This window comes from Xenopus tropicalis, chromosome 5, assembly GCF_000004195.4.
Source record: "Xenopus tropicalis strain Nigerian chromosome 5, UCB_Xtro_10.0, whole genome shotgun sequence".
NCBI lineage: Eukaryota > Metazoa > Chordata > Amphibia > Anura > Pipidae > Xenopus > Xenopus tropicalis.
Window position 1 is genome coordinate 129,219,962 of NC_030681.2, and position 27,580 is coordinate 129,247,541.

General features: G+C 41.4%; 1 protein-coding gene across 3 annotated transcripts; it reads right to left on the reverse strand.

Annotated features, from left to right (window-relative positions):
- Window positions 1–12,809: 12,809 nt before the first annotated feature.
- On the reverse strand, window positions 12,810–26,997 carry slc16a14 (solute carrier family 16 member 14). 3 transcript variants are annotated; one of them, XM_004917825.4, is made up of 5 exons: window positions 26,676–26,997; window positions 19,809–20,082; window positions 18,993–19,136; window positions 14,843–15,826; window positions 12,810–14,347 (listed from the first exon to the last, which is right to left on the reverse strand). In XM_004917825.4, exons 2-5 carry the CDS (start codon window positions 20,068–20,070, stop codon window positions 14,196–14,198), a joined length of 1,542 nt encoding a protein of 513 aa, XP_004917882.1. In that variant the 5' UTR covers window positions 20,071–20,082; window positions 26,676–26,997; the 3' UTR covers window positions 12,810–14,195. The 3 variants fall into 3 exon arrangements, with proteins under 3 accessions (XP_004917882.1, XP_031758465.1, XP_002944264.2); XM_031902605.1 differs by lacking the exon at window positions 26,676–26,997 and adding an exon at window positions 22,665–25,002; XM_002944218.5 differs by lacking the exon at window positions 26,676–26,997 and adding an exon at window positions 22,653–25,002.
- Between the last annotated feature and the right edge of the window lie 583 nt (window positions 26,998–27,580).

Sequence of the window (27,580 nt, forward strand, 5' to 3'; positions counted from 1 at the left end):
TGTATAAAAAAGGGCATTGACGCAAGGGATGAAAACATAATTTTGCCTCTTTATAGGTCTCTGGTAAGGCCTCACCTTGAGTATGCACAGTGAGGGCAGTTGTGATGGCAGATTCTGTTAATGCCTATAAGAGGGGTCTGGATTAATTGAGGCTATTGTGATACTAATATCTACAGTTAGTATTGATGTTCGTACAGTATATATGGTTTATGTATGTGAGTGTATAGGTAGGTCAGTATGGGTCTGTATGTGAGTGGATAGATAGGTCAGTATGGGTCTGTATGTGAGTGGATAGATAGGTCAGTATGGGTCTGTATGTGAGTGGATATATAGGTCAGTATGGGTCTGTATGTGAGTGGATATATAGGTCAGTATGGGTCTGTATGTGAGTGGATAGATAGGTCAGTGTGGGTCTGTATGTGAGTGGATAGATAGGTCAGTGTGGATCTGTATGTAAGTCGATAGATAGGTCAGTATGGGTCTGTATGTGAGTGGATAGATAGGTCAGTGTGGGTCTGTATGTAAGTGGATAGATAGGTCAGTATGGGTCTGTATGTGAGTGGATAGATAGGTCAGTATGGGTCTGTATGTGAGTGGATAGATAGGTCAGTATGGGTCTGTATGTGAGTGGATAGATAGGTCAGTGTGGGTCTGTATGTGAGTGGATAGATAGGTCAGTGTGGGTCTGTATGTAAGTGGATAGATAGGTCAGTATGGGTCTGTATGTGATTGGATAGATAGGTCAGTGTGGGTCTGTATGTGAGTGGATAGATAGGTCGGTATGGGTCTGTATGTGAGTGGATATATAGGTCAGTATGGGTCTGTATGTGAGTGGATAGATAGGTCAGTGTGGGTCTGTATGTAAGTGGATAGATAGGTCAGTATGGGTCTGTATGTGAGTGGATAGATAGGTCAGTATGGGTCTGTATGTGAGTGGATAGATAGGTCAGTGTGGGTCTGTATGTAAGTGGATAGATAGGTCAGTATGGGTCTGTATGTGATTGGATAGATAGGTCAGTGTGGGTCTGTATGTGAGTGGATAGATAGGTCGGTATGGGTCTGTATGTGAGTGGATATATAGGTCAGTATGGGTCTGTATGTGAGTGGATAGATAGGTCAGTATGGGTCTGTATGTGAGTGGATAGATAGGTCAGTATGGGTCTGTATGTGAGTGGATAGATAGGTCAGTGTGGGTCTGTATGTGAGTGTATAGATAGGTCAGTGTGGGTCTGTATGTGAGTGGATAGATAGGTCAGTATGGGTCTGTATGTGAGCGGATAGATAGGTCAGTATGGGTCTGTATGTGAGTGGATAGATAGGTCAGTATGGGTCTGTATGTGAGTGGATAGATAGGTCAGTATGGGTCTGTATGTGAGTGGATAGATAGGTCAGTGTGGGTCTGTATGTGAGTGTATAGATAGGTCAGTGTGGGTCTGTATGTGAGTGGATAGATAGGTCAGTATGGGTCTGTATGTGAGTGGATAGATAGGTCAGTATGGGTCTGTATGTGAGTGGATAGATAGGTCAGTATGGGTCTGTATGTGAGTAGATAGGTCAGTATGGGTCTGTATGTGAGTGGATAGATAGGTCAGTATGGGTCTGTATGTGAGTGGATAGATAGGTCAGTGTGGGTCTGTATGTGAGTGGATAGATAGGTCAGTATGGGTCTGTATGTGAGTGTATAGATAGGTCAGTATGGGTCTGTATGTGAGTGGATAGATAGGTCAGTATGGGTCTGTATGTGAGTGGATAGATAGGTCAGTATGGGTCTGTATGTGAGTGGATAGATAGGTCAGTGTCACTTGGGAGTTAAATAAATGGCAATTTGCCTCTAACAATTTGTAAATACAGTGGTGTGAAAAACTATTTGCCCCCTTCCTGATTTCTTATTCTTTTGCATGTTTGTCACACAAAATGTTTCTGATCATCAAACACATTTAACTATTAGTCAAAGATAACACAAGTAAACACAAAATGCAGTTTTTAAATGAGGGTTTTTATTATTTAGGGAGAAAAAAAATCCAAACCTACATGGCCCTGTGTGAAAAAGTAATTGCCCCCTGAACCTAATAACTGGTTGGGCCACCCTTAGCAGCAATAACTGCAATCAAGCGTTTGCGATAACTTGCAACGAGTCTTTTACAGCGCTCTGGAGGAATTTTGGCCCACTCATCTTTGCAGAATTGTTGTAACTCAGCTTTATTTGAGGGTTTTCTAGCATGAACCGCCTTTTTAAGATCATGCCACAACATCTCAATAGGATTCAGGTCAGGACTTTGACTAGGCCACTCCAAAGTCTTCATTTTGTTTTTCTTCAGCCATTCAGAGGTGGATTTTCTGGTGTGTTTTGGGTCATTGTCCTGCTGCAGCACCCAAGATCGCTTCAGCTTGAGTTGATGAACAGATGGCCGGACATTCTCCTTCAGGATTTTTTGGTAGACAGTAGAATTCATGGTTCCATCTATCACAGCAAGCCTTCCAGGTCCTGAAGCAGCAAAACAACCCCAGACCATCACACTACCACCACCATATTTTACTGTTGGTATGATGTTCTTTTTCTGAAATGCTGTGTTACTTTTACGCCAGATGTAACGGGACACGCACCTTCCAAAAAGTTCAACTTTTGTCTCGTCGGTCCACAAAATATTTTCCCAAAAGTCTTGGCAATCATTGAGATGTTTTTTAGCAAAATTGAGACGAGCCATAATGTTCTTTTTGCTTAAAAGTGGTTTGCGCCTTGGAAATCTGCCATGCAGGCCGTTTTTGCCCAGTCTCTTTCTTATGGTGGAGTCATGAACACTGACCTTAATTGAGGCAAGTGAGGCCTGCAGTTCTTTAGATGTTGTCCTGGGGTCTTTTGTGGCCTCTCGGATGAGTTGTCTCTGCGCTCTTGGAGTAATTTTGGTCGGCCGGCCACTCCTGGGAAGGTTCACCACTGTTCCATGTTTTTGCCATTTGTGGATAATGGCTCTCACTGTGGTTCGCTGGAGTCCCAAAGCTTTAGCAATGGCTTTATAACCTTTACCAGACTGATAGATCTCAATTACTTTTGTTCTCATTTGTTCCTCAATTTCTTTGGATCTTGGCATGATGTGTAGCTTTTGAAGTGCTTTTGGTCTACTTCTCTGTGTCAGGTAGCTCCTATTTAAGTGATTTCTTGATTGAAACAGGTGTGGCAGTAATCAGGCCTGGGGGTGACTACAGAAATTGATATTGAAATTGAAAATTGAAATTGATAAACCACAGTTAAGTTATTTTTAACAAGGGGGGCAATCACTTTTTCACACAGGGCCATGTAGATTTGGAGTTTTTTTTCTCCCTTAATAACTTAAACCTTCATTTAAAAACTGCATTTTGTGTTCAATGCTGTTATCTTTGACTAATAGTTAACGGTTTTTGATGATCAGAAACATTTTGTGTGACAAACATGCAAAAGAATAAGAAATCAGGAAGGGGGCAAATAGTTTTTCACACCACTGTAAGCTCTACGCACATACGTAGAATCACAGAAAAACCCAAGAAGAGCAGCATCAGAAATACAAACATGCAACAAAACAACTGTTTTGTTTATTTATTGCCTCTATTTCTTTTGAGACGCTCCCCTACACATGCGCCAGTCTCTCATGCAAACTGCTGCCTGGTTGCTAGGAAAAATTAGATTCTAGCAACCAGATAGCTGCTGATTCCAAACTGGACAAATGCTAAACAAAATGCTAAACAATTCAAATGGACACAAAAAATGAAGGCCAACTGCAAATTGTCTAAGAATGTTGTTTACGTAATAATAAAAGTTAGTTTCAAGATGAACTACCCCTTTGAAAGCTCATATCACTGAAGAGCCCTGTGTAGGTATCGGGGCCCTGTGTGGAGCCACAAGCTCAGGAAGTCATTCTGCTCTTGTTCTACAAGTACAAACGGAAATGTTTACCAGGAAACCAGCCGGGCTGTATCTGAGCAGCGATAGATGAGTATTTACAGAGAGATGCTGCTGGCTGTCACCTTTGTACCCTCTCCTGTACGGATGCTAGGCATAGGGGCATTCTGGGTAGAAGACACTACTTTAGGTGTGTAACACAGCGATGAAAGCAAGAGTGCCTACTGTAGCAAGCACCACAAACCCACATCCTCTGTGGTGTGAGTGTTACATGTCACACGTATGGCTGTAGTACTCTGAGAGATGGGCAACATCCAAACCTGCCTCTTTAGCACTAACTCTGTGAATGTTTCCCTTTCCTGGTTAGGCAGTGATGTGTAGAAGTTGTTCTATTTTTAGCCACTTTTCAGTTGGTCTTTTTTTATTTTGAATGATTCCTTTTATGCCTATTTCTAGCTTTCACGTGGTCACTGCCCCCAGCAGCAGAAAACTGCTCTGTGAGACTACAGTTTTGTAGTAATTGTTCATCTTTAGTACTTAGCTTTCTATTCAGGTCCCTTTAATTTATCTTCCATTAATTTGCCTCTAGCAACCAATAGCTGCTGAAGAGTAAAGAGCTGCTAAACAAAAAGGAGAACTAAACCCTAAAAATAAATCTAGCTAGAAATGCCATATTTAATATACTGCACCAACCTAAAGGTTCAGTCTCTCTATTGCAGCATTGATCCAGGCCTTCAAAGCTGTCACATTAGCTCCCCATCTTGGGAAATTTGTTAGGAGAGTCAGTGACACCGCACATGCTCAGTGTGCTCTGGGCAGCTGTTGAAAGGCTAAGCTTAGGGGTTGTTGCAAATGATGAAGCAGAAAATGTGGTCTGTCTGTAATATAAGCTGATGCTACAGGGCTGATTATTACATTCAGGTGCTAATTGCACTGGTTCCTGAGCTGACGTACTAATAAACAGAATTATTTACTGGTCAGTCTCGTATTGTGACATTTCTATTCTATATATACAGTATATTGTAACATTTCTATTCTATATATACAGTATATAATGAGTGGGTCCCTAAGCTCAGGTAAGTGACAGCAGCACAGAGCATGGGCAGGGAATCAGCAGAAAAGTCGATGGGGGGCCACTGGGGCATCTTTGGGGGTACAGATCTTCCCTGCTAAAGGGCTGTGGTTGCCTTGGGCTGGTACAGAACCCCAAACATAATGTACAGCATTTCCGCCCTACTTTTTTTAGTGAAAGGAATACTGTCATGGGAAAACATGTTTTTTTTTTCCAAAACCCATCAGGTAATAGAGCTTCTCCAGCAGAAATCGGTTTTTTAAAAACAGTTTTTTTTTTATATATTTAATTTTGAAATTTCACAAGGGGCTAGCCATATTCTTCATTTCCCAGAATGCCACAGCCATGTGACCTTTCACACTTTACTGCTGCGCTGCAAGTTGGAGTGATATCACCCCCCCCCCCCCAGCAGCCGATCAGCAGAACAATGGAAGGGAGCAAGATAGCAGCTCCCAGTAGATATCAGAATAGCACTCAATAGTAAGAAATTCAAGTCCGGCTTGGGACTCCTCCAGTTACCAGTCCCGGATTTGTGGCGAGGCCCGGGGTTAGGGCGGCACAAATTTAGGGGTGGCATGCTGCCCAGCGCACCTGAATATGCTTGTATACTGAGCACTGGGACCAACTTCATTGCGTCCTGTTCCCAGTGCTCCACAAATTCAATCCTGGGGGGGTTGCCGGGAAAGAGGGAGCCCTCTGGGCACTTTCGCAACAAATCTGGTGCTGCCAGTTACATGAGAGTAGGAGAAACAATAGGTTACCTGAAAGCAGTTCTAATGTGTAGCGCTGGCTCCTTCTGAAAGCTCAGACTCAGGCACAATGCACTGAGATGGCGCCTACACACCAATATTACAGCTAAAAATATACATTTGTTGGTTCAAGAATAACATTTTAAATGGTAGAGTGAATTACTTGCTATGTAAACAGTGTAATTTAGAAATAAAAAGTACCCCATAAAAATCATGACAGAATCCATTGAAGGTTTAGTTCTCTTTTAATTGTTAAAAACACTAAATAAATAAAAGCCCAAATGAAAATTGTCTGATTGTTGCTGCCTCCATCATACTAAAAGGTATTTTTAAGGTGAACTACCCCTTTAAAAAATTAACTGTATAAATGTATTTTTAGGAAGCAAGTTGTGTCAGTTTCCATATTTAAATGCTTCCAGAGATGATTGCATTTCCAGAGAGCATATACCACAGAGAGGACTTCAACCCTACTCTATAATTAGCCAAAGCTGTAGAATTTATGATCTATGGCAAACAACAGGTTAAAGTGCATGAATGTGAGAGCTTGTTATTTACTCAGCGGGAATGGTGCCCTACAGGCTGCGTGGGCACCACGAGACACCAGGTGGCAATGGGAGGTTGGGATTACAGTAACCTGTCTGTATGTGCGGCACATTACTTTATCTCAGCTGAACTGCCCCACACTGCCTGGCAAATGTGAGCAGGGCCGCAATCAGAAATCATGGGCCCCCCTCACAACAAAATTTTCTGGGCCCCCCTCCCACATGCCCCTCCCCCAATGGCCAGTCCCATACACAGTAACCCCCATACACAGTGCCCCCTATCCACAGTGCCCCCATACTCATGCTGGCAAGGGCCCCCCATACCCATGCTGACCAGGGCCTCCCCATACTCTATGCTGGCCAGGGCCCCCCTAATTATGCTGGTCAGGGCCCCCCATCCACAGTGCCCCCCATACTCTATGCTGCCCAGGGCCCCCTAATTATGCTGGCCAGGGCCACCATCCACAGTGCTCCCCATACTCATGCTGGCTAGGCCCCCCCCACATACACAGAGTCTGCCATACTCTATGCTGGCCAGGGCCCCCGTAATTATGCTGGCCAGAACCCCCCATACTCATGCTTGCCAGGGCCCCCCATCCACAGTGCCTCCCATCCTCATGCTGGCCAGGACCCCCTCCACACACACAGTGCGCCCCATCCACTGTGACCCCATCCATATGCTGGCCAGGGCCCCCCTAATTATGCTGGCCAAAACCCCCATGACACAGTGTCCCCCATACATAGTGCCCCCCATACTCCATACTGGCCAGCCCCCCTCTAAGTATGCTGGCTAGGGTTTGCTGGGGTCAGTAGGAGGATGGGAAACCTCACATCTAGGTAAAGTCCATCGCAGAGTTTATATAGCTAAGTGGGGTTTGCTGGGGTCAGGGTTTACATAGTAACATAGTAACATAGTAAGTTGGGTTGAAAAAAGACATATGTCCATCAAGTTCAACCATAATGCCTATATATAACCTGCCTAACTACTAGTTGATCCAGAGGAAGGCAAAAAAAACCCATCTGAAGCCTCTCTAATTTGCAGCAGAGGGGGAAAAATTCCTTCCTGACTCCAAGATGGCAATCGGACCAGTCCCTGGATCAACTTGTACTGAGAGCTATCTCCCATACCCCTGTATTCCCTCACTTGTACTGAGAGCTATCTCCCATAACCCTGTATTCCCTCACTTGTACTAAGAGCTATCTCCCATAACCCTGTATTCCCTCACTTGTACTGAGAGCTATCTCCCCTACCCCTGTATTCCCTCACTTGTACTGAGAGCTATCTCCCATAACCCTGTATTCCCTCACTTGTACTAAGAGCTATCTCCCATAACCCTGTATTCCCTCACTTGTACTAAGAGCTATCTCCCATAACCCTGTATTCCCTCACTTGTACTAAGAGCTATCTCCCATACCCCTGTATTCCCTCACTTGTACTGAGAGCTACCCCCCCTACCCCTGTATTCCTTCACTTGTACTGAGAGCTATCTCCCATAACCCTGTATTCCCTCACTTGTACTAAGAGTTATCTCCCATAACCCTGTATTCCCTCACTTGTACTGAGAGCTATCTCCCATAACCCTGTATTCTCTCACTTGTACTGAGAGCTATCTCCCCTACCCCTGTATTCCCTCACTTGTACTGAGAGCTATCTCCCATAACCCTGTATTCCCTCACTTGTACTGAGAGCTATCTCCCATACCCCTGTATTCCCTCACTTGTACTGAGAGCTATCTCCCATAACCCTGTATTCCCTCACTTGTACTAAGAGCTATTGCCCATAACCCTGCATTCCCTCACTTGTACTGAGAGCTATTGCCCATAACCCTGTATTCCCTCACTTGCTAAGAATCCATCCAGCCCCTTCTTAAAGTTATATAATGTATCAGCCAGCACGACTGATTCGGGGAGAGAATTCCAGAACCTCACAGCTCTCACTGTAAAAAAACCTTTCCGAATATTTAAATGGAACCTCCCTTCTTCTAAACGGAGTGGATGCCCTCGTGTCCGTTGGAAGGACCTACTGGTAAATAAAACATTAGAGAGGTTATTATATGATCCCCTTATATATTTATACATAGTTATCATGTCACCTCTTAAGCGCCTCTTCTCCAGTGTAAACAGACCCAACTTGGCCAGTCTTTCTTCATAACTGAGACTTTCCATACCCTTTACCAGCTTAGTTGCCCTTCTCTGGACCCTCTCTAACTCAATAATGTCCCGTTTGAGCACTGGAGACCAAAACTGAACAGCATATTCTAGATGGGGCCTTACCAGCGCTCTGTAAAGGGGAAGAATAACCCCCTTCTCCCGTGAATCTATACCCCTTTTAATACAGCTCAATACCTTGTTTGCCCTTGCAGCTGCTGCCTGGCATTGTTTGCTACAGCCAAGTTTATTATCTACAAGGACTCCAAGGTCCTTCTCCATTATGGATTTGCCTAGTTCAGTCCCATTAAGGGTATACGGGGCTTGCATATTTTTACATCCCAGGTGCATGACCTTACATTTATCCACATTAAATCTCATCTGCCACTTAGCTGCCCAGATTGCCAGTTTGTCAAGATCCTGCTGCAGGGATGTCACATCCTGGATAGAATTGACTGGGCTGCAGACTTTTGTGTCATCTGCAAACAATGATACATTACTCATAATACCCTCCCCTAAGTCATTTATGAACAAATTAAACAAAAGTGGACCCAGTACAGAACCCTGAGGGTCAGGGTTTGATGGGGTCAGGGTTTGATGGGGTCAGGGTTTGCTGGGGTCAGGGTTTGATGGGACCCAAACTAAACAGCACTGGCGCCAAGTCCTGAGTTGTAGGTTAAGTACTGTAATAACAATGAGACAGAGTTCATTAGGGCCCCTTCCCATAACACTAAGCAGAATATAACAAATGATCTAGAACAGGGTTCCTTACCTATGTCAGTGGACCCAAACGAAGTCAAAGAATCAACTTCTTGACCCACAAATTGGCTCAGAGCCATCATGCACCTTATATTTTCTGCTATGGAAAGAAACTCCACACTATTAAAAGGCATCATGGGGACCCACCGAAATAGGGACTAATTTTTGGCCCTGTGGACCCTTGGTTAAGAGTCTCTTATCCAGAACAATCCAAAACAACCAAGAACATTATAAACCCTAATTTTTAGAAAAACTCTAACCTGTGTCTGGAATAAGTTACTTACATAGTCACCAAACTCCAACCTTACCTGTATTTGTTGTCTGTGCCCCCAAGCAGTAAGGTCCTCATGTACATAGTCCAAATGTATTAGTGAATATTAAGGTTATCCACCTTTATTTAAAGGACAAGGAAAGGCTAAGTCACTTGGGGGTGCCAAAATGTTAGGCACCCCCAAGTGACTTAAATCGCTTACCTTGTACCCCGGGCTGGTGCCCCTGTTAGGAGAAAACAGCACCAGCCCGGGGTACCTGTAGCGAGCGCTTCCTTCTTCCTACTCGCACTGCAGCCAATTGTCCCGGACAAACGCATGCGCAGTAGAGTGAAAAGCCGACTTCTCTGTTCAAAGTTCCACTATTCACTCTACTGCGCATGCGCGCGATCGATCAGGAAGAAGGAAGCGCTACAGGTACCCCGGGCTGGTGCTCTTTTCTCCTAACAGGAGCACCAGCCCGGTGTAAAAGGTAGGCGATTAAAGTCACTTGGGGGTGCCTAACATTTTGGCACCCCCAAGTGACTTTGCCTTTCCTTCTCCTTTAAGTTGAAAAGCCATTTTCTTGGGTGAGGACTGCTGGTAAGTTTTTGGTCGTTGCCAGTCCCTGCTATATATGGTGTGATAGGAAATATGGGTTGGAGAATCCATAGGGCGCACTATGTGATGAGAGAGAGTGGAGCTGCTGAAACATGGCGCTTATTCTGTTGCTGACATAACAGGCAGCATGGTTCATAGTAAGTGTACTATTGCATGCAAGCCCCCTTATCATACAATGGCCCTTTCTCTTTCCTCTGTCTCCTTCCTTGTTTGGAATGGCCTTAAAGGGGTGGTTCCCCTTAGTGGAGACATTAGCATAAGTGAAAATCCCCCAGTCTTGCAGGCAATAATGAATAAGATATGGTGCTGGTTTGTGCTGTGCTTGGAGCTCCCTATAGATTAGCCACAGTCCCAGTCTCTGTTTCAAATGAGTCCTAATGGTCTCTGCCAGAAGCAAAATATAAGAGGAATAGCCAATCACATCCCACAATTTACACAGGCAAAAATTGGCTTCAGTTTCCTATCAGGTCAGCCTAGCTCCTGATTGGTTCCTATCCTACAGTGCAGTGTGCTGAGTCCTGCTGGCCCCCCTGCACAGCCTGGGAAAGGAGGCAGCAGGAAGTAGAACAGATGGATAGGACTGGTAGGGTTTCTGTACACATTTTTAAGAAATCAGCCTGAAACAACTTTCTCAGAAATTCCTATATGTTTTATATTTATTTTTTATAGTTTTCAGATGATTTGCCTCCCACTTCTACATCTTTCGAGCTTTCAAATGACCCGACAGCCCAAAACTATTACTTATATTTCTATTCAGCCCCATCCTAGTCATTTTTCAGTCTCTCATTTATACCTCTGCCTGCTGAAGTGAACTGAAGTACTGCTAAATTAATGAAAAACCACAAAATAATAAAAATGTAAACCAATTGCAAATTGTCTCAAAATATCAATGTCTACATCATGTAAAACATTATTATTAAGCTGAACAACCTCTTTAAGTCCCCAGAATAGAATAGACGCCTATACCCATCGTTCCAATTTGATCGTTTGGCCCCAGAGCCAAACAACCAAATTAGCCCGATATCGCCCTCCCGTAGGTGGAGGATATCAGGAGAAGATCCGCTTGCTTGACGACCTCACCAAGCGAGCGGATCTTAGCATGTATGGCCACCTTAAAGGTGCCCATACGAGAATATATTGACTGCCGACCTTACCACTCCTGACTAGGGCAGCATACCATAGACCTGTACATGAGTTTAAAAGCTATATCCTCCATGTTCAGTTTTATTTCCAATTAAAGCTTAGAATAGCGCACCATATTCTAGGTGTTGGTATCAGTGTTTATATAGAAGGCGCAGCGGCTGCCTGACATGGAATGCTACATATGCTCCTATTCATGAACCCAGATCATTTCTTTAGCAGGATTTTATTGGAATTTGTAGTTTTTATTTTTTTATAGCTCCTCATCTGCCTGATTCCCACCATCTCCTGATCACCAGTACTCTAATTCCCCTTTCAGTTACAAGGCTTGAGAGGCCACACTGAGGTTATGGGGGAAAAAAACCTTTTAACAACTGGTATATTCAGTACATATATGAGGAATATCCAGCTGTTGTCTAGCTGCAAGTAAAAAATTCCAACATATTCTGAATGGGAGAAAGCACATACAGTACAACAGATAGCAACAAAACTATTTCAAGCCATAAGCCAGACATGAGGTCTGAAGACCATTCCTGTGAGAGCGTTTGCATGGCTGTAGTACTGCAACAGACTTAGGGTGGCAGGTAGGACATTAATCTTTTCCTTTTTAATTATGGCAATACCCAGCAGCCCAATATATGTTTGACTCCAGTCCTACATTTGTCCCAATTAGAAAAAGTTTATTAAATTGTGCACTGATTGGCACTCCAGTGTGGCAGCAGCAAGACCCTTGCTAGACCATAGACCTAAAAATAAGTATTTTACTCCCAAAGTCCTAGAATTCCCCAACAGTAAGTTATTGAGGGATGGAATTACCTGTAGATGGTAGTCATGTACCTACTTGCACCTATCCCAAAAACTAACTATTCTAGAATCTCCTCTTCTCATTGTATTTCCCACCTCCACCCTCCATGTGGAAATAAGGCTTATTCATGAAGGGTAGACCCAAAGTCTTAATTTGCAAGCCATTCCCTTAGCAATTGTACCACCCCCTCTGCAGGGCTGGCATGTTCTCCTCCCTGGTGATTATTGTGTTAGCCCAGCAATCTGAGGCATTAAGCTCATGAGTATGAAAGTGCATTGAGCCCACTGGTATGCCATCATTAAATATGTGCATTGACATGTTTTATAGAATCCCATAAACATAAAAAAAACTCACATTGTGACTCCTGAGTCAAGGGTAATGGTCAATCAAACCGTATGACAAACTGTATAAGACTAGAACACAATATGGCATCATTTTGGCTAAATTAAGAATGACTAGAAGGAAACTCCTTGGTAGCCATTTGAAATTTAAGGCGCTCCTATATGAGAGCCATTGGAACAATCACAAATACTATTTGTTTCATAAATAATGAATGAAGAAGTATTTGCTTCGTCTCTGAAGCCATTTTAGCAGCAATGCATAATTCTTGCATGCCTGGACCCTCATCATGTGACCAAGTCAATGTGCCACAGTGCTGCCCACTACCTGCTGAGGAAACACTTGTGGCTGCCATAGTGGCTACATAGGGCACATCCCATGGCTGCATATACAGAGTCATGGAAACTGCTGGCAGCAGTGATGTTTTGTACATAATAAGGCAAAAACCCATTAACCTATAATAAAATAATTTTTCAATATATGTATTTATAAACAATACACAGTACTCTTTATAGGGGCAATTTGTTGTTTAATGAGAGTGTTCCTGTACAAAGGCCCATATTATGCAAAACACAATGTGTGTCATCATTCTTTCAGTTTCTGATAATAAAACAGTAATAAAACACCTACAAAATGGCTGATGGGATGGGAGAGGACTTGCAGGACTTTATATATAGACTACATGTTTATAGATAAACATTTAATCTGCCCCACTAGACATTTTTTACTTCTAATCTGAGTAATCTAAACAAACCTTTTGTTTTTTTTATTTAGGAAGGACCTCCCCTGGGCTTATTTAGCCTTATGGCTTGGGCACCAAGCTAAAGTAGGAGCCAGGGTCTTTCATCATTTGCATACAATCCCCACGCTGCTGATCTGGTTACCAATTAACTTGCCAAACTGCCATCCCAATCATACTTCAGTTCATTAATAATTCAGATTTTTTTAGGCTGTTATACACATAAGGTTGCTACCATCATTCACTTTGCAAGGGTGAATAGCAGCAGGCAGTTAACACTACCTTAGGCAATACTTAAAAAAGGCCCCTTAGCCGCCAACCCATACACTGACCCACAGAGCTGAAGCCCAGGCCCAGGTTCTGGCATTTTAAGTACACAGAGGACCAAACAGCCCATCTAGGGCATCTTACAGCAGCCTCTCTTGCATTAATTTACACCACAGACATTATGTCAGTTTCTAACTGCGCTGACATTATTACTTGCTCCCTAAGCTTTACAGGACATTATATAAGCAAAGCAATAAATTTGTTCTGATCCAAGTCAGAAATGTTCTGCTGGAACAGACAAAAAATGTCATCAGTTTTCTAAAGTGGTGGGACTACTGTGGAGCAGGGGGGGGCACTGCTCTAGGGCCAGTCCTGTCTTGGCCTGCTCTCAGGCAGCAGCTATTCTATGATGGGAAGCTGCTATGGCTGTGGGAGGTACACAGAGGTGTACTAGTGGGGAAAATGTTGTACCAAGGTCTGAAAGCAATTGCTTACTATTACAATATCACTTGCTTACTATTACAATATCACTGTGATCCACTGTATTCTTGCAAGTGGAACTTTTCCCTCTGTAAGGTATAATTTTTGCACTAGTGGACATCTTCTGGTGACTAGGGTGGCTACCGAGCCAGGCATACCCATTGTATTGTGTGCGCTAGTTAACAATGGAACACTCTGGTCTGGAAATAGATTTTCTGACGACTTAACAAACAAGATTTAAGAGACATTTGCTAGGATTGCTTCCAAGAGTCTACAGAAACTCCCATCTTGTTCCAACCCCCAACGTGACAAAGCAGAAGAAACAAAGGGTTGTATGCAACATGCATACACAACTGCACAGTGTTCTGGCTCTGGTCCTTTCCCTCTGGCAATGAGAGAGTTTATGGAATATTCAGGCCTCTTGGCTGCCAGATAATTTCTTTGATGGTTGATCTTTTGATTGCAGACAGGGCTCCAGAAGCAAGCAAATGATTCCCACCATATACAGCAAGCCACAAACATAGAAGGAATAATCATATTTCTGGGTAATGTCATAGATCCAACCTGCAAAGAGACACACACTGTCAAATCTATAGGCCACAAGGGCTTTTCTACAATACCTAAATAGTATCTAAGTCATGGATGGTTTTGTCCCTGATTTTTGTACATCTTACCTACTTACTATGTTTGCCCCTTCAACTTTTACATGTAGTCCAGAGCTAAAGAGAATTGTCTCAGTATAAATACTGTTTCAATGCCTTTCTTTTATTTTCAAAGACCTGAGGGTGGCTGCCTTGCCAGGGATACCCATGTAGTGACAATGCAATCAGCTAGTTGCATTCTTAGCACTGACTGCCTCTTATATTTGAATGTTTATGAATTAAACATAGCAGATTAAACATCTGACTGAGTTATATACTTAAGAGCCCATAGAACTAGTCTAGGATTTCCCTGAATAAACAAAATCCCATGCATTAACTGCAGAGCAACCTATGAACAATTAATGAAGATCAGTTGTTATTCCTTACAGATGCTTCTGCTTAATACATAAGTAAATACCTGCAAAAGGTGGTCCCAAAAGTGCTGAAATTCCATTGGCGCAGATAATGATCCCATAAGCATTCGCCAGCTGCTTGATACCCACTAAATCTTCAGTGACAACAGGCATGAGAGAGAAGTATCCACTGGAGAACCCAATGAGAGCACAGACTAGAGCCAGGCTGGAGTACACATGCATGAGCGGCAGAATAAGGATGCTCACGCCCAGGGTAAAATTGGATGCAATGAATACATTCCAGGCACTAACACATGGCAGGTCACCAAGGAAACCTAAAATGACTTTGCCAAAAATATGGACAATGGCAATGATGGAGGTGAGGGGAAAAATGTTGTTCTGCTCTGTCAGGCCATACATCTCCACAATCTCCGGCAGGTGAATGAAGGGAATCACAAAGCTACAATAGGCCAGTAGTGCCCAAAATACAAAGGCAACAAAGACTTTATTAGTGAAAAGGGATGATGCTCCAAAGTAGCTGGAATACCAGGCAAAGAAACCGGATCTTACAGACACAGTCATATGGGTTAGGGTCTTCATGATGCTAAGCTTGTTCATATCGTTAATAAATATGTCATTTCTTGTTTCTTCCTTGCTCCATGATACAGCAGTATCTGCACTGGCCTTTCCCTCTTCTTCTTCATGTAACTCGCTGTTAGCTTTTATGGCATTAACATTTAACAGTGCACCTTCCTTAGCATCTTTGGGATCAACTGCAGCCTCTTCATGGTCTTTCAAGTGTTCCTCATCGTGATCTAGTGGTCTCATGAGTGCACCGCACACACACAAGTTTAGGGTGACAGCACCTTGAATAATCATGGCATTCCTCCAGCCTAACTCCCTGCACAGGTACTTCAGTAGGACTGTGATTAAGAATGTCCCAAAGCCAGTACCTGTGGTACTCAGACCTTGTGCTAGTGCTCGTCTCTTTTGGAAATAATGGCCAACTGTGACAACTGCAGGTAGATAAACCATCCCACTGCCAATACCTTAAAGAAAAGCAAACAAAAGAACTGCTGAAACACAGTTAATGGGGCACAAAGCAAAATATAATAAGCTTAGCTGTAGTAAACAATGCCAGTCAGGAGCAGCAAGGAGTCTTTTATTAGAAGTGGTACAGATTCTTCCCCTTTACAAAGAGCAGCTAAGGCTCTATCTAGAATATTCAGGGCAGTATTTATATACAGTACTGAAAAGGGACATGAACTGAAATAGGATAAGTGTAGAGAAGAGCAACTAAGCTAATTAAGGTTATAGGAGGTCTTACTTATTATGAAAGGCTGGACACATAGGCGGAGGGTGACTTTTTTGTTTGGGGAGGCTAAAGATGGCCCATACACAGACTGACCTACAGCTAATGTGACACTTAGTGGATTCACTGCTGGTGTAAAAAATTAACCTCCCATCTACCTCTGGCAGTTCCCACTGACTCCCAGGGATACTGTGCAAAAGTGCGGGTGGGGGGGATTGTTTTAACCCTAAAATGCTTAGGATGTAAAAGCATTCATACGTGCACTTCTGTTAGGGGTTCTCTATACATTTGTGTTCAGTTAGATTAAAGGGGTAGTTCACCTTTAAATTAACTTTTAATATGATGTAGACACTGATATTCTGAGACAATTTGCAATTGGTCCTCTTTTTTATTTTTAATGGTTTTTCGGTTATTTAGCTTTTTGTTCAGCAGCTCTCCATTTGGTATTTCAGCAGCTATCTGGTTGCTAGGGTCTTATATACCAGGTAGTGGTTTAAACAAGAGATGGGAATATGAATAGTTACGGGGCCTGCATGGAAAAATAGAACTGTAGCTTCACAGAGCAATACTTTTTGGTCAGTGACCCTCATTTGAAAGCTGGAAAGAGGCAGAAGCAAAAGGCAAATTATTCAAAAACTATATAAAATTAACTAGGAAGACCAATTGCAAAGTTGCTAGGAATAGGCCATTCTATAATATACTACAAGTTAACTTAAAAGTGAACCTCCCCATTAGATGTGTTTAAGTTAGCTTTATAGAAAGTGAGGCAGTGGGTACTGACACCCCAGGCACGTTATATACAGCGAGACACAGTCTTTATATACAAAACCAGCACATTATATACAGTGAGACGCAGTGGGTACAGAGGGCAGACATTCAGGCCCTGGCACTATAACACTGGCACGGATACACAGCATTGGCTCCACTGTAACTTACTATAAATTAAAAAAACAATGACAAAAGTAAAAAAAAAATAGAATGTGCAAAAAACCATAACAAATATATAAAAGCACAATGAGCTTTGTCAGGGGGAAAAATTAACTTACCCTCCATCTGTTAGGGTAGGGGATAGGGATATTATAAATGTCAGATGACAAAAAACAATTTAATTCCAGCTAGTGGGTCAGCCTTTAGAACATATACAGTATAGCACCTGTGTATAGTACCTGTGGGATGAAAACTGCAGCAAAGTTCAAAGCTGGTTCATGGGTAAACTTACAGTCTGCAGATTCTTCTTTTTTAAGTCTTCATTTCTGCAGTTTGCAAAATTTCCCGATCCCTGTCTGCATCTGTGTCTTGATTGGTCAATTTTACTGTCTGTCAAGAAAGCTGTGCTCTGATTGGAGAATGTACAAAAAGAAAGATCCAATCAGAGCACAGCTGATTAGAGCAGAACCCGGAGCTTGCAGGGACAGGAGAAGATTTGCAGGACAGCGCAGAAACGGAGCCAGGTTTTTTTATTTTATTTTTTTATTTTTAGGGTGCCAGAGCAGGTTTGGGGAGGCTTAGCCTCCCCAAGCCTTATTGAAAATCCGCCTATGGCTGGACAAGTTGGGATTCTTTATATTGGAATGAGGAAAGGGTATGTATTGAGTTCTCCCAAACCTATAGAAACAAAGCCAATTAATCGTTTAGCCACTTTCCCAAAATGTGTGGCTGGGTATCTAGTGGGACCCAAGTGAAAGGAATGCCCAATCTGAAGGCAAACCAATTAAGATTAGGGATGAATGTCATTTAGCTATCCAAGATATTCCTTAAAGCCTTGTCTTATGTTCAGTTAATGTGAAATCTGGGTTGAAAACCTAACAAGAACATTTATGGAATAATTACAAGATGACATGATAGTTTTTTAATATCCAGTGAGAGCCCCGAACAAATGATGGGCCACAAAAGGGGCCCAGAAACCAGAAACATTACAAAAAACATTACAGAAACTGTAATCATTTAGAAAAAATGTATCCTCCTAATTGCTTTTTTTCTCTCTCTTAATTGCGTTATGATGCCCGACCCTAAACAGTGACTGTTTGGTTAAAAACCCTATCAGCCACTCACTTAGTAATACTCTCTCTTGTGTGAGAGCACAACAATATGGGAATACCTGCTGATAAATGAATGGCTACAAAGTAAATTATAAAAAAAGTACCTTGATCACGTACCTTAATATGCAAAGGAGTGAGAGCAGAGATACTGACAATATTTTTTGAATCTGAGATGTCTTTGCTTGAGGCTTCAGCCTTTGAGGCATTGCCTGATCTAACTAGTAGTCACATTTGACAGTTATATGTGTCCCTTATGCATGCATGGTCCCTTCTGGCTTTCTACTAACTAGGTAAATAAGAACTAGGTTTGACTGAGCACTAAGGTCTTCCAACAGAGCAATTTCTTACCCATTTCCTAAAGGTGGAAAATGTGTGAAGCGCCTGTCCAAGTGTCTGAGATGTTTATGAATGAGGAAAATTAATTTCCAAGAAAACAACAAAAATTCAAAGCACAGAGTGATCTATTTATAATATGTATACTAATGAAATTATTCATGAAAAAATCTAGTTGTGGTATTTATGAAGGTTTGTATTTCGACTTTATGAGCCTAAATGGCAATGCCTGGCATTAGCAATTGGATGAATAGGTTTGCTGCCTGTAGCCAGTAAAGGGAAATTCCTGTATTATATTGTGATGACCAACCCTAAATAGTCACTATTGGTTTTAAAACTTTACTCTCTATTAGCCACCAACTTGGTAATAATGTCTTATGTTTGAGGGCATTGCATTGAGGGAATACCTGCTTATAAGTGACCAGCGAACGTAGCACATACATTTACAGAAGGCAGCCTTTTCGTGTTAGAGTAGATGTAAAGCTAATAATCCACAATGGAAGTTTTTTTCTGACTAAATGATAGACTTACCAGCAGTCACGCCAAATGAGAAGAACAGAAAATGCACATTAGGGGCATAGGCACTCAGCACCCAGCCAAGGGAAGTCAGGAACCCTCCAATCATCGCAGTCTTTCGACACCCACACGTGTTAATGAACAAGCCAATAATTGGACCTGCAGAGAGGAAATTCATCTACCTGTGAATGAGCTCAAATGTGTCCATTTTCATTGCTACTCTCTCTCTCTAAGGAACTTTACTGTAATGCACCTTTCTAAAGTATCTAAGGAAACTCAGCAGAAAGTAATGAATATATTCAAACCTGATAACTGAGAACAATCCTTAGCCCCACTGATACCATAAATTATATTTACAATTATAAACATTTCTAACAAAAAATGAATCCAAAGAAGCCCATTATTGATACCTAACAGTATAATCTTTATCACACTGAAGTGTATCCAGTAACTTTACTGTATAAAACAATAGAGAGACCCTTGCTGCACATTTAGTTACTAAGAACATTATCAGGATAGTTCCTCCAGCCAAATCTACAACTTCCCCTAACTCTCCATTTTGGTTCCTATCTGTGATGCGACATGACCCAATACTCTAAGTTATTTTTTACTTTTTATCTCATCTATATATTATATAAGGTATTTTCTATTGTTACAGGGTCTAAAGGTAATGAATGTCACCCAAGTTTATGAATGTTCAACCTATGGCTGCACCAGAACAAGAACTTTCAGGATCACAAAACTGATAAGCCCTGCCATAAATGACATAAATATAAAATGCCATTCCTTTCCTACCTTGTTCTAGAAGGTGTCTGTACAGAGGATACTTACCAACAATCAAAGTGATGCCCATACTGAGGGAGCTGATCCAGGCTGTCAGACCTCTGCTCTGTTTGAATTCTTCAAGCCATTCTAAATTGAGAATCCCAAGTGCCATCTGTGATCCCATTACTAGCAGATGGACAAGGAAAGATGACAGCACCACCATCCATGCCCACCCCCTGTCAATGTTGGGGTTCACTTTCTTCATCTGTGTCTTGCTCTTTGTATCTTTGGCCAACTCCTTTCCCATGTCTGTTCCTGCGCTGCACATCCTGCGCTACAACTGAAAGTAAATAATATGATAAAGAAGCTAGCATATTAGAAAGAAGCAGAGGGGAGGGGACCAAACTGTGCCTACTCAATATGTTGGAGCTGCTATTTAATATATAGGAGCTGCCATACCTCAACAAGCATAATATCCAAGGCTATTGTGATCTTATTTAAATTGTAAGCTCTACGGGGGAGGGACCCCAATCCTCCTGTCTCTTTGATTTTTAACTTATTGCAACTGTACCTATATTTATTGTTATACTATGTATTTATCTATTATTATTTTAATAACCCCCTGTTGTATCTATTCTACTGTACAGCGCTGCGTACCTAAGTAGCTTTGTATAAATAAATATATACAAACATCTTAAGACAAAACAATAGAGATAAAAAGACTCCCACAGGAGTTAAGAGTCACACAGTCCACACCCCAGTGTTATATACTAAATAGTGGTGCACCAAATCCAGCCAGCCTTTCTTGGCAGGATTCGGAATCGGACGAATCCATGTGCCTGGCCAAACTGAATCTGAATCATAAACACGTCACAAACACAGAGGTTCAATTTTTTTTTACCTTGTGCTTTGTGCACGGTTCTCTTTAACCCTTCCAAGACCTTATTTGCATATACAAATTAGGATTCCAATTCGGTTTAGTATTCGGTCGAATCTTTCATGAAGGATTCGGGGTTCAGTGAATCCCTAATCACCAATGAGATAAAATCCAACGCTTGTTGTGGATTCAGTAACTTTGCCAATTACAGAGCTGATAATAGTACAATACAGTAAAGAGCACTATAATCAGCTCTGTAACTGACAAAATGGCATTTTGTCTCTTTGGTGGTCAAATGAGAGCCAACAGCAATAGGGATGAGGCCCCTGAATTCTTTAGGTGCCTCTGAGAAGACATATGGTAGTAATCAGGTTTCATTCACTGAGACTTGAACTTTTGTTTTTCTTCCTGCAATTACAACTCAGTTATGTGCTCTTATTGCCATTTATTCCATATCGAATAAGTGGTTAGCCCTTATTTGTATATTAAAACCTCAGTGTGAGTAGAACTATTAATTATACAACCACCTATTGCCTTTTGATAATAATATATATTATATATATATTTATATAGAGGTTCCAAAAGTATGAAAAAGAGGGCCATAAGGTCTGATAGGTGATCCTAGCAATTTCAAACGGTTATACACTCATTCTGTGAATTCAACTATCTAGATTTGGTGAGCATCAACATCATTTCCTTTTCTTTTTGCATTTAACCATTTTAAGTGAAAAATAGAGCTAAATAAAAGTTACATTTTATTGGTCTCAAATAGTGCACTTGAGTGATCCTTAAGTTAAGAACATATTAAAGTTAGGCTCAATTAACAGAATGTCTTTTGCATAATAGGATATAATCTTTCTATATTGTCATATTAAAGTATTTTGTTGAGATAGAATTTTTCTAATTAGTCTCTTTTGACCAAGGCTTGTTGATGACCGGCATATTTAGTAGATAGCACTGGGGTGTGGACTGTGTGACACTTAAACTCCTCTGGGGGGTTCTTTTTCTCTATTGGTTTGTGTTCTTTGTGGAGTCGTCAGCATGTCTACTTTTCTAATTAATTGGAAATTAGTTATTAGGAGTTACAGAGGATAGCAGAGGATATACAGAGGATAGCACTATACACAGAAATGTATTGTGTTCTTAAAACGTACAGTTAGTATAGATATAGTATACAGAGTTTATATATGTGAATGTATATATGTGCCCTGGGGTTCATTCGGAGAGGTTTAACTTGATGAACTTTGGTCATTTTTTAACCAAAGTTAATTATGTAACTATACTGTACCAATGAGTCCAAATCATTGCTATCAAAAGGGGTGGGCATTTTGAAAATTTTCCAACAACAGGCAAGGAATTTCTGGTTGGATTTATTATTGGATTCAGATTTATTAAGGTTAAAGTTGCTCCCTTGCTTCTAAAAAATTGCATAAAAGAAAACTTTAGCTACGTATCCTACATACAAATTGAATTTAGTTGCACACACATTAAGACATATCCCTTTCCACATATGAACACAGATGTATGAATACATGAACGCTGATATGCATGCAACTTTGCAAATATATATGTACAAAGACAAATCTATCATTAATCACATGTATATGTACACTAAAGCACATGTAAACATAGACACATGATAAAACAAGCCAACTCACATACACACACATGGGCACATATATCTATCAGCACACATATACAGAAACAAGCATACATATATTCATATAAAATAGATACTCTTTTATTTGTGTGTGTGTGTGTGTATGTGAACAAATACATTTATATATTTTAATCATGGTATTTGGGTAGATAATGGTAGATAATGATAGATAAATAGATAGATAGATAGATAGATAGATAGATAGATAGATAGATGTACAATCATCTAAATACATTTTAGATGCATACATTTATAAAAATTTATAAATTGCATTTATAAAAACACCAGTCTATAAGTATATTAAGAAAGGCAGGCACAATCTATCCCAACACACTTTGAATCTCGAATACCTAGATACTCACTGACCCCTTACCAAGAGTGTTACCGTGGCTGAGTCCAGAGATTGATGTTCACCTCCACTCACTGAACCATTGCAATGAATCCCACTGTGAGCACAATTTATTGACTGAAGAATTTGAGTTTCCTCCCAGATTAGGGGCAGATGCCAGTTTCATTGGCTCCTACTGAGGGTCATGCTGGAGTCTAGAAGTTGTGTAAATGGAATGTAGGAGACTGAAGTGTGGAAAGCAGCAGGATAAACAGCACCAGCTAAGCACCATGTCAGCAAATGCAAAGTCCATTTCTCTTGTGTTTAATGCTATAATTTTAATGTATAATCAGAGCAGGGAGAAAGAGGAATGCTGTCTATACATTATAGGACATGAAAGTCAATTCCCGAAGGGTATTTGAACATTGGGTAATAACAAAATGCTTTTACAGTCTCTGGCAATAAACCAGGCTGACCTGATATTCTTCATGGCATTTGTTTGACTCTGAAGTAATGACGACATGGTTATTATCAGCCAAAGGTTTCCTGGGATCTGCAGGGATTTTGCAATAATGTATTTAACACAGAAATCCCTCACCACTTTTATAACAATGCTCCATACACAAACTCCATTATATTCTCTTTTATTGCACCACATAGACACCACTCTTTATGCCAGTAATTGTCAAACTTTTTCCAGTTTAATCACTCTTGAAGGTCCAAACTTTTACTAGGGCCCACTCTCGAGGGTCCAAACTTTAGTCAGGGCTCCTGCACATGAAATGAGTACTGACTGTACAAATACTGGTGTATCAGAGAATATACGGAATATATAGGACAGCAGACGCACCTCCTTGTGTATCTAGAAGAGCAAATGGCCATTCTCCCCAGTTTAGAACTTCAGGCTAAAACCCCCTACCATTGTTCCTAGTCCCTTTTTACACAGTATTAACTGCTAACTGGAAGGGGTTCCACTACCAATTCAATACCAATTGCAAATCTCAAAACCTCAGAAACACCAAATCACTAATTCTCCCCCCCTCAGGGTAGCCATGCCTACAGTCTGGGAATCAATGCTCTATACATTATTTTGGTTTCTTGACTTTATATGTTGAGTGGGAATATACAGCTTGGGAAGTGAGACCAGGAAATATGCAAGGTAAGGGTTTAAAGGGTTGCTTTAGTGGCAGGTTTTAAGAGAACCTCAAAACCAAATAACTTGTGTAAAATGGCATCTATATAGATCCAAACCTGACCAATTTGAAGTATCCACTCTCATTGTCTATTGGAACGAACAGTTGATTCGAATAAGCAGTTTAAAGACAGAGGAAAAGTCCAACCTACAGCACATACAGACTTTCATGTCAAATGGAAATGTCAACAAGACTTTTTCAGTAGGATACACCAGAATTTGGGAATTAGATGGAACAGGAAAACAAAATGATTGTGGGTTCCTTCAGTTCCTGGTAAAATATTTTCTGTTCTACTGTGAAGGATTCTTGGGTAGGTTTCCTGCTTCCCAGCTGCTGTGTAGCACAGGTTACAGTATAATTTGAGATGGCATCCTTAACAGACACAAGGAGCAGTTCTGGGCCTCTGGATTCCCGAGCAGTACAAAACTGGAAGAGTCCCAATTGCTGCCAAGGAGCCAGAAACCAGATTTGAGGGGTTTTGGCCAACCCCACAGCAAAATTTTGTAGTCAAATAGACAGCACAAGGGCTCTGGTACTTTTGGGTGAAGGCATCAATGTGTTAGGGCAGGGGGTCCTCAGCAGGTGAGTGATAAGTCAAAAACTGAAGGTTGGGGTTTACTGCTTCTTAAAATTTCAGGTCTGATTGAAACCTTAAAACATTCCCTATTTCTATGTTTGGAACAACAGTATACATAAATGTAGGAAGTGCCACAACAAAAATATAATACAGAGTATTATCTTTAATACAGAGTATTATCTTATGGTAGCTATGGCACAATCAGTTTTCTTCACAGTGGTTCCTTGGGTCCCAATTTCTTTTAAGCTCTGTATCCATTGGTATTTAAAGATATATTTGCTTTTACTGCCCGACAAAGATTACCAATAAAAAAGTTGGTCTTGATCTTTACTTCTATGTTAGGTGATGGTGCTGTGCAGATATATAACTAAACCACAATCCATATGCGTCCTTAGATGTTCACATGTACATGCATATTATAGAAGTAAGAGGTTATTTTCCCCAAGCAAAATGTAAATTCAGGCAATACCTTGCAATTATTTGTTGCAAGTTGCACAGTGCATGCATGCCAGCCCAGTCCTTACCCCCTCTTGTATAATGCACTGCTCCATGCAGGCAGTTCTCTGTTCAAGGGGTTTGCCGCAGGTCTCTATCATCTGAGACCTGCAACAATTTTACAACAAGGACAGGTAGTATGCAAAGTGTGATAAAAAGTATTTTAAGTTTTTTGCACTTCACACACCACTATGGAGGTCATAAATAACTAAATATATATTTATATTATACAATATATATCTATAATGTAAATATTTAAATAAAACATATGCCATGGACTGTTTTGCACAGGAAGCTTTACTGATCTGTATGTAACTTTGATGGGAAGCAGCTGCAGGAAGGGAAGGAACCACTGCAGTTCTTCTTAGGAGCACAACAGTGGCCAAAACTCCTTGGGGCTGATAAAATATAGACAGGGAAATTATAGTTTGTTGGGCTTGTAATACATTATGCTAATTTCTTATTTGCTCATAGCTTATATTATGTGCTCTAATGGTCCATTTAGGGTAGAAAAAAGAAAGCATTTGCTGTGGCCCCAACCTTCTGGATTAAAGGTACAAAATACATATTGCTAGGTATTTTTACCATATACATTTATGCATTTTGTGCAGCCACTTTTGTGCCCATTTCCTGAACTCCATTCCTGGTATCTTATCTAAACTGAATGCTCATACTGTGCCATATTTGCTGTGCATTTGTAATGTTCATCGCAACACATCACTTACTAAGAGAGCTGTCCAGCCCCCACTGACTGTTTCATTGTGTTCCAACGAGAGGAAGCAGAAGGCAGCCAATCAGCCACTTTGTATTTCCTCACAAGAACAGGCCTCCCAATCATTTGATGAACCATATCGGAGAGAAAGACACCCTCCAGTAATGCACCAGTTAGGGCTGGCGAGAAATAACGAAGAACCTCCTTCAGCCAGTTGCACAACATGGGCACAGGCAGATTTGCTGCAGCATCCTGATGACCCGGAGACAGACTGCGAGGGGATGGGAATTCCACTCACATAAAGCCTCTCACTGACAGATCTTTCCACCTCTTCTGGACAAAGAGTAATGATCTGTCTATGGGTCTCCCATAACCTACAGTAACCTCGGCCCTGCTGTCCTGCTAGCAGTAGGGTGCCCATGGAAAGACACACAGGATTCCAGCACACAGAATGGTTCCAGTTAAAATGTCATTATACGGAGATGCCTATCCCATTTGCCTGGGTCACTGAAGCTGAACAGCTGCAGGACAAACACACACGTATATACTGTATCAGCATAAACACACTCGCCTTTTTATTTACTCACATTTTACATCAGAATTTCCCACATGAATGTGTATTTCACCTATCCCAGGGTTATATTCTTGCAATCCATACTCATGCACATTTCTAACTTACACAATAGCATATACAGTAATTACTGTAAGTCCAGGGTTAACACCATATGATTTGGAGCACTTACACAAGTATTAGTGCACACACACACACACACACACAATGCTCCAGTTAGTACTTGTATACCATATGTAAAACTGCCCAAGCACGCAAACACACAAATCCATGCTGCTATATAAGACAATGCATTGGGATGCATAAAGCTACATCTATTTAATTGGTGATCCAGTGCACACTACACCCAAAGGCACATACTGTATGTACACAAAGGCGATGGGCAGACACTGACACATAATAACAGTGTGATCACAAACACACACCGGCACATTACACACACCAGCACATTACACACCCAGTACATTACAGAGACCCTGGCCAAGTGAGCAGGAAGTTTGCCCAGGCTAATGACAGCTACCTTGTCCTGGGTCGCTCCACAAAAGCTGCAGAGATCCCAGCTCTCTCCTCCTAGAGTTTCACACCCTCGTCCATGAAGAACTTGCTTTATCCGACCTCACAGCTCCCCTTGTCAACCTGCTGGTTCTTCTGCATATGTACATAGTATCCAGCCTGGTTGGGAACTGAGGAATAAGCCTCAGGTCATCCCTGTTCTGCCTCATACCCGTTTCTTCTCTTATTGCACAGGAGTAGGCTTCGGTTTAAAATCTCTACTCTTTCATAGCCATACCGGCTAATTCTGGTTTGCAGGGAAAAAAACAGATGAAGAGATCTTTGAAAACACCTCACAAGCACACTCTTGTGGCAGAAGGGAGCGTCAGTCCTGCTGCTGTCACTCTGCTGCTCTATAGCCTGATGCTGAGCCTCTTTCTCTCTCTACCGGGCAAGAGCGGCACGTCAGGGTACTACTTCCCACATCATAGCATGGACTTTATACACTTCAGGAATAACCATGTATTCTGCACATTTATCCCACAATGTATTCTCCCCCTAGGTGCCTTTTCTGCACATGTGTTCCTGTGTAATCTCACTGATTCTCTCTGCTGCACGTCCCACCCTAGGCATTAGCCATAATTCTTTCAGAAGTGATACAAAGAGGAAAGGTGTTCCAGTTATAAATGCAAAAATTTATATTTGTTTGGTCTATACTTAATTCTCTTAAGTGCTGTATAAGAGGGGACTTTATTTATAAAAAAAAAGAATGATCTTTTTGATGTTTTTATATATGTATCCATTTACTGTATTTAGTATGTTTATTGCTTATGACGCCTCTACAAGCCGCAAAGGCAGGTGAATAGATCCAAAGACAGACAGGTCTTACAGGTCGCAGGGTACCTTCAGTGCAGCAACTAACTTGTAAGTGTT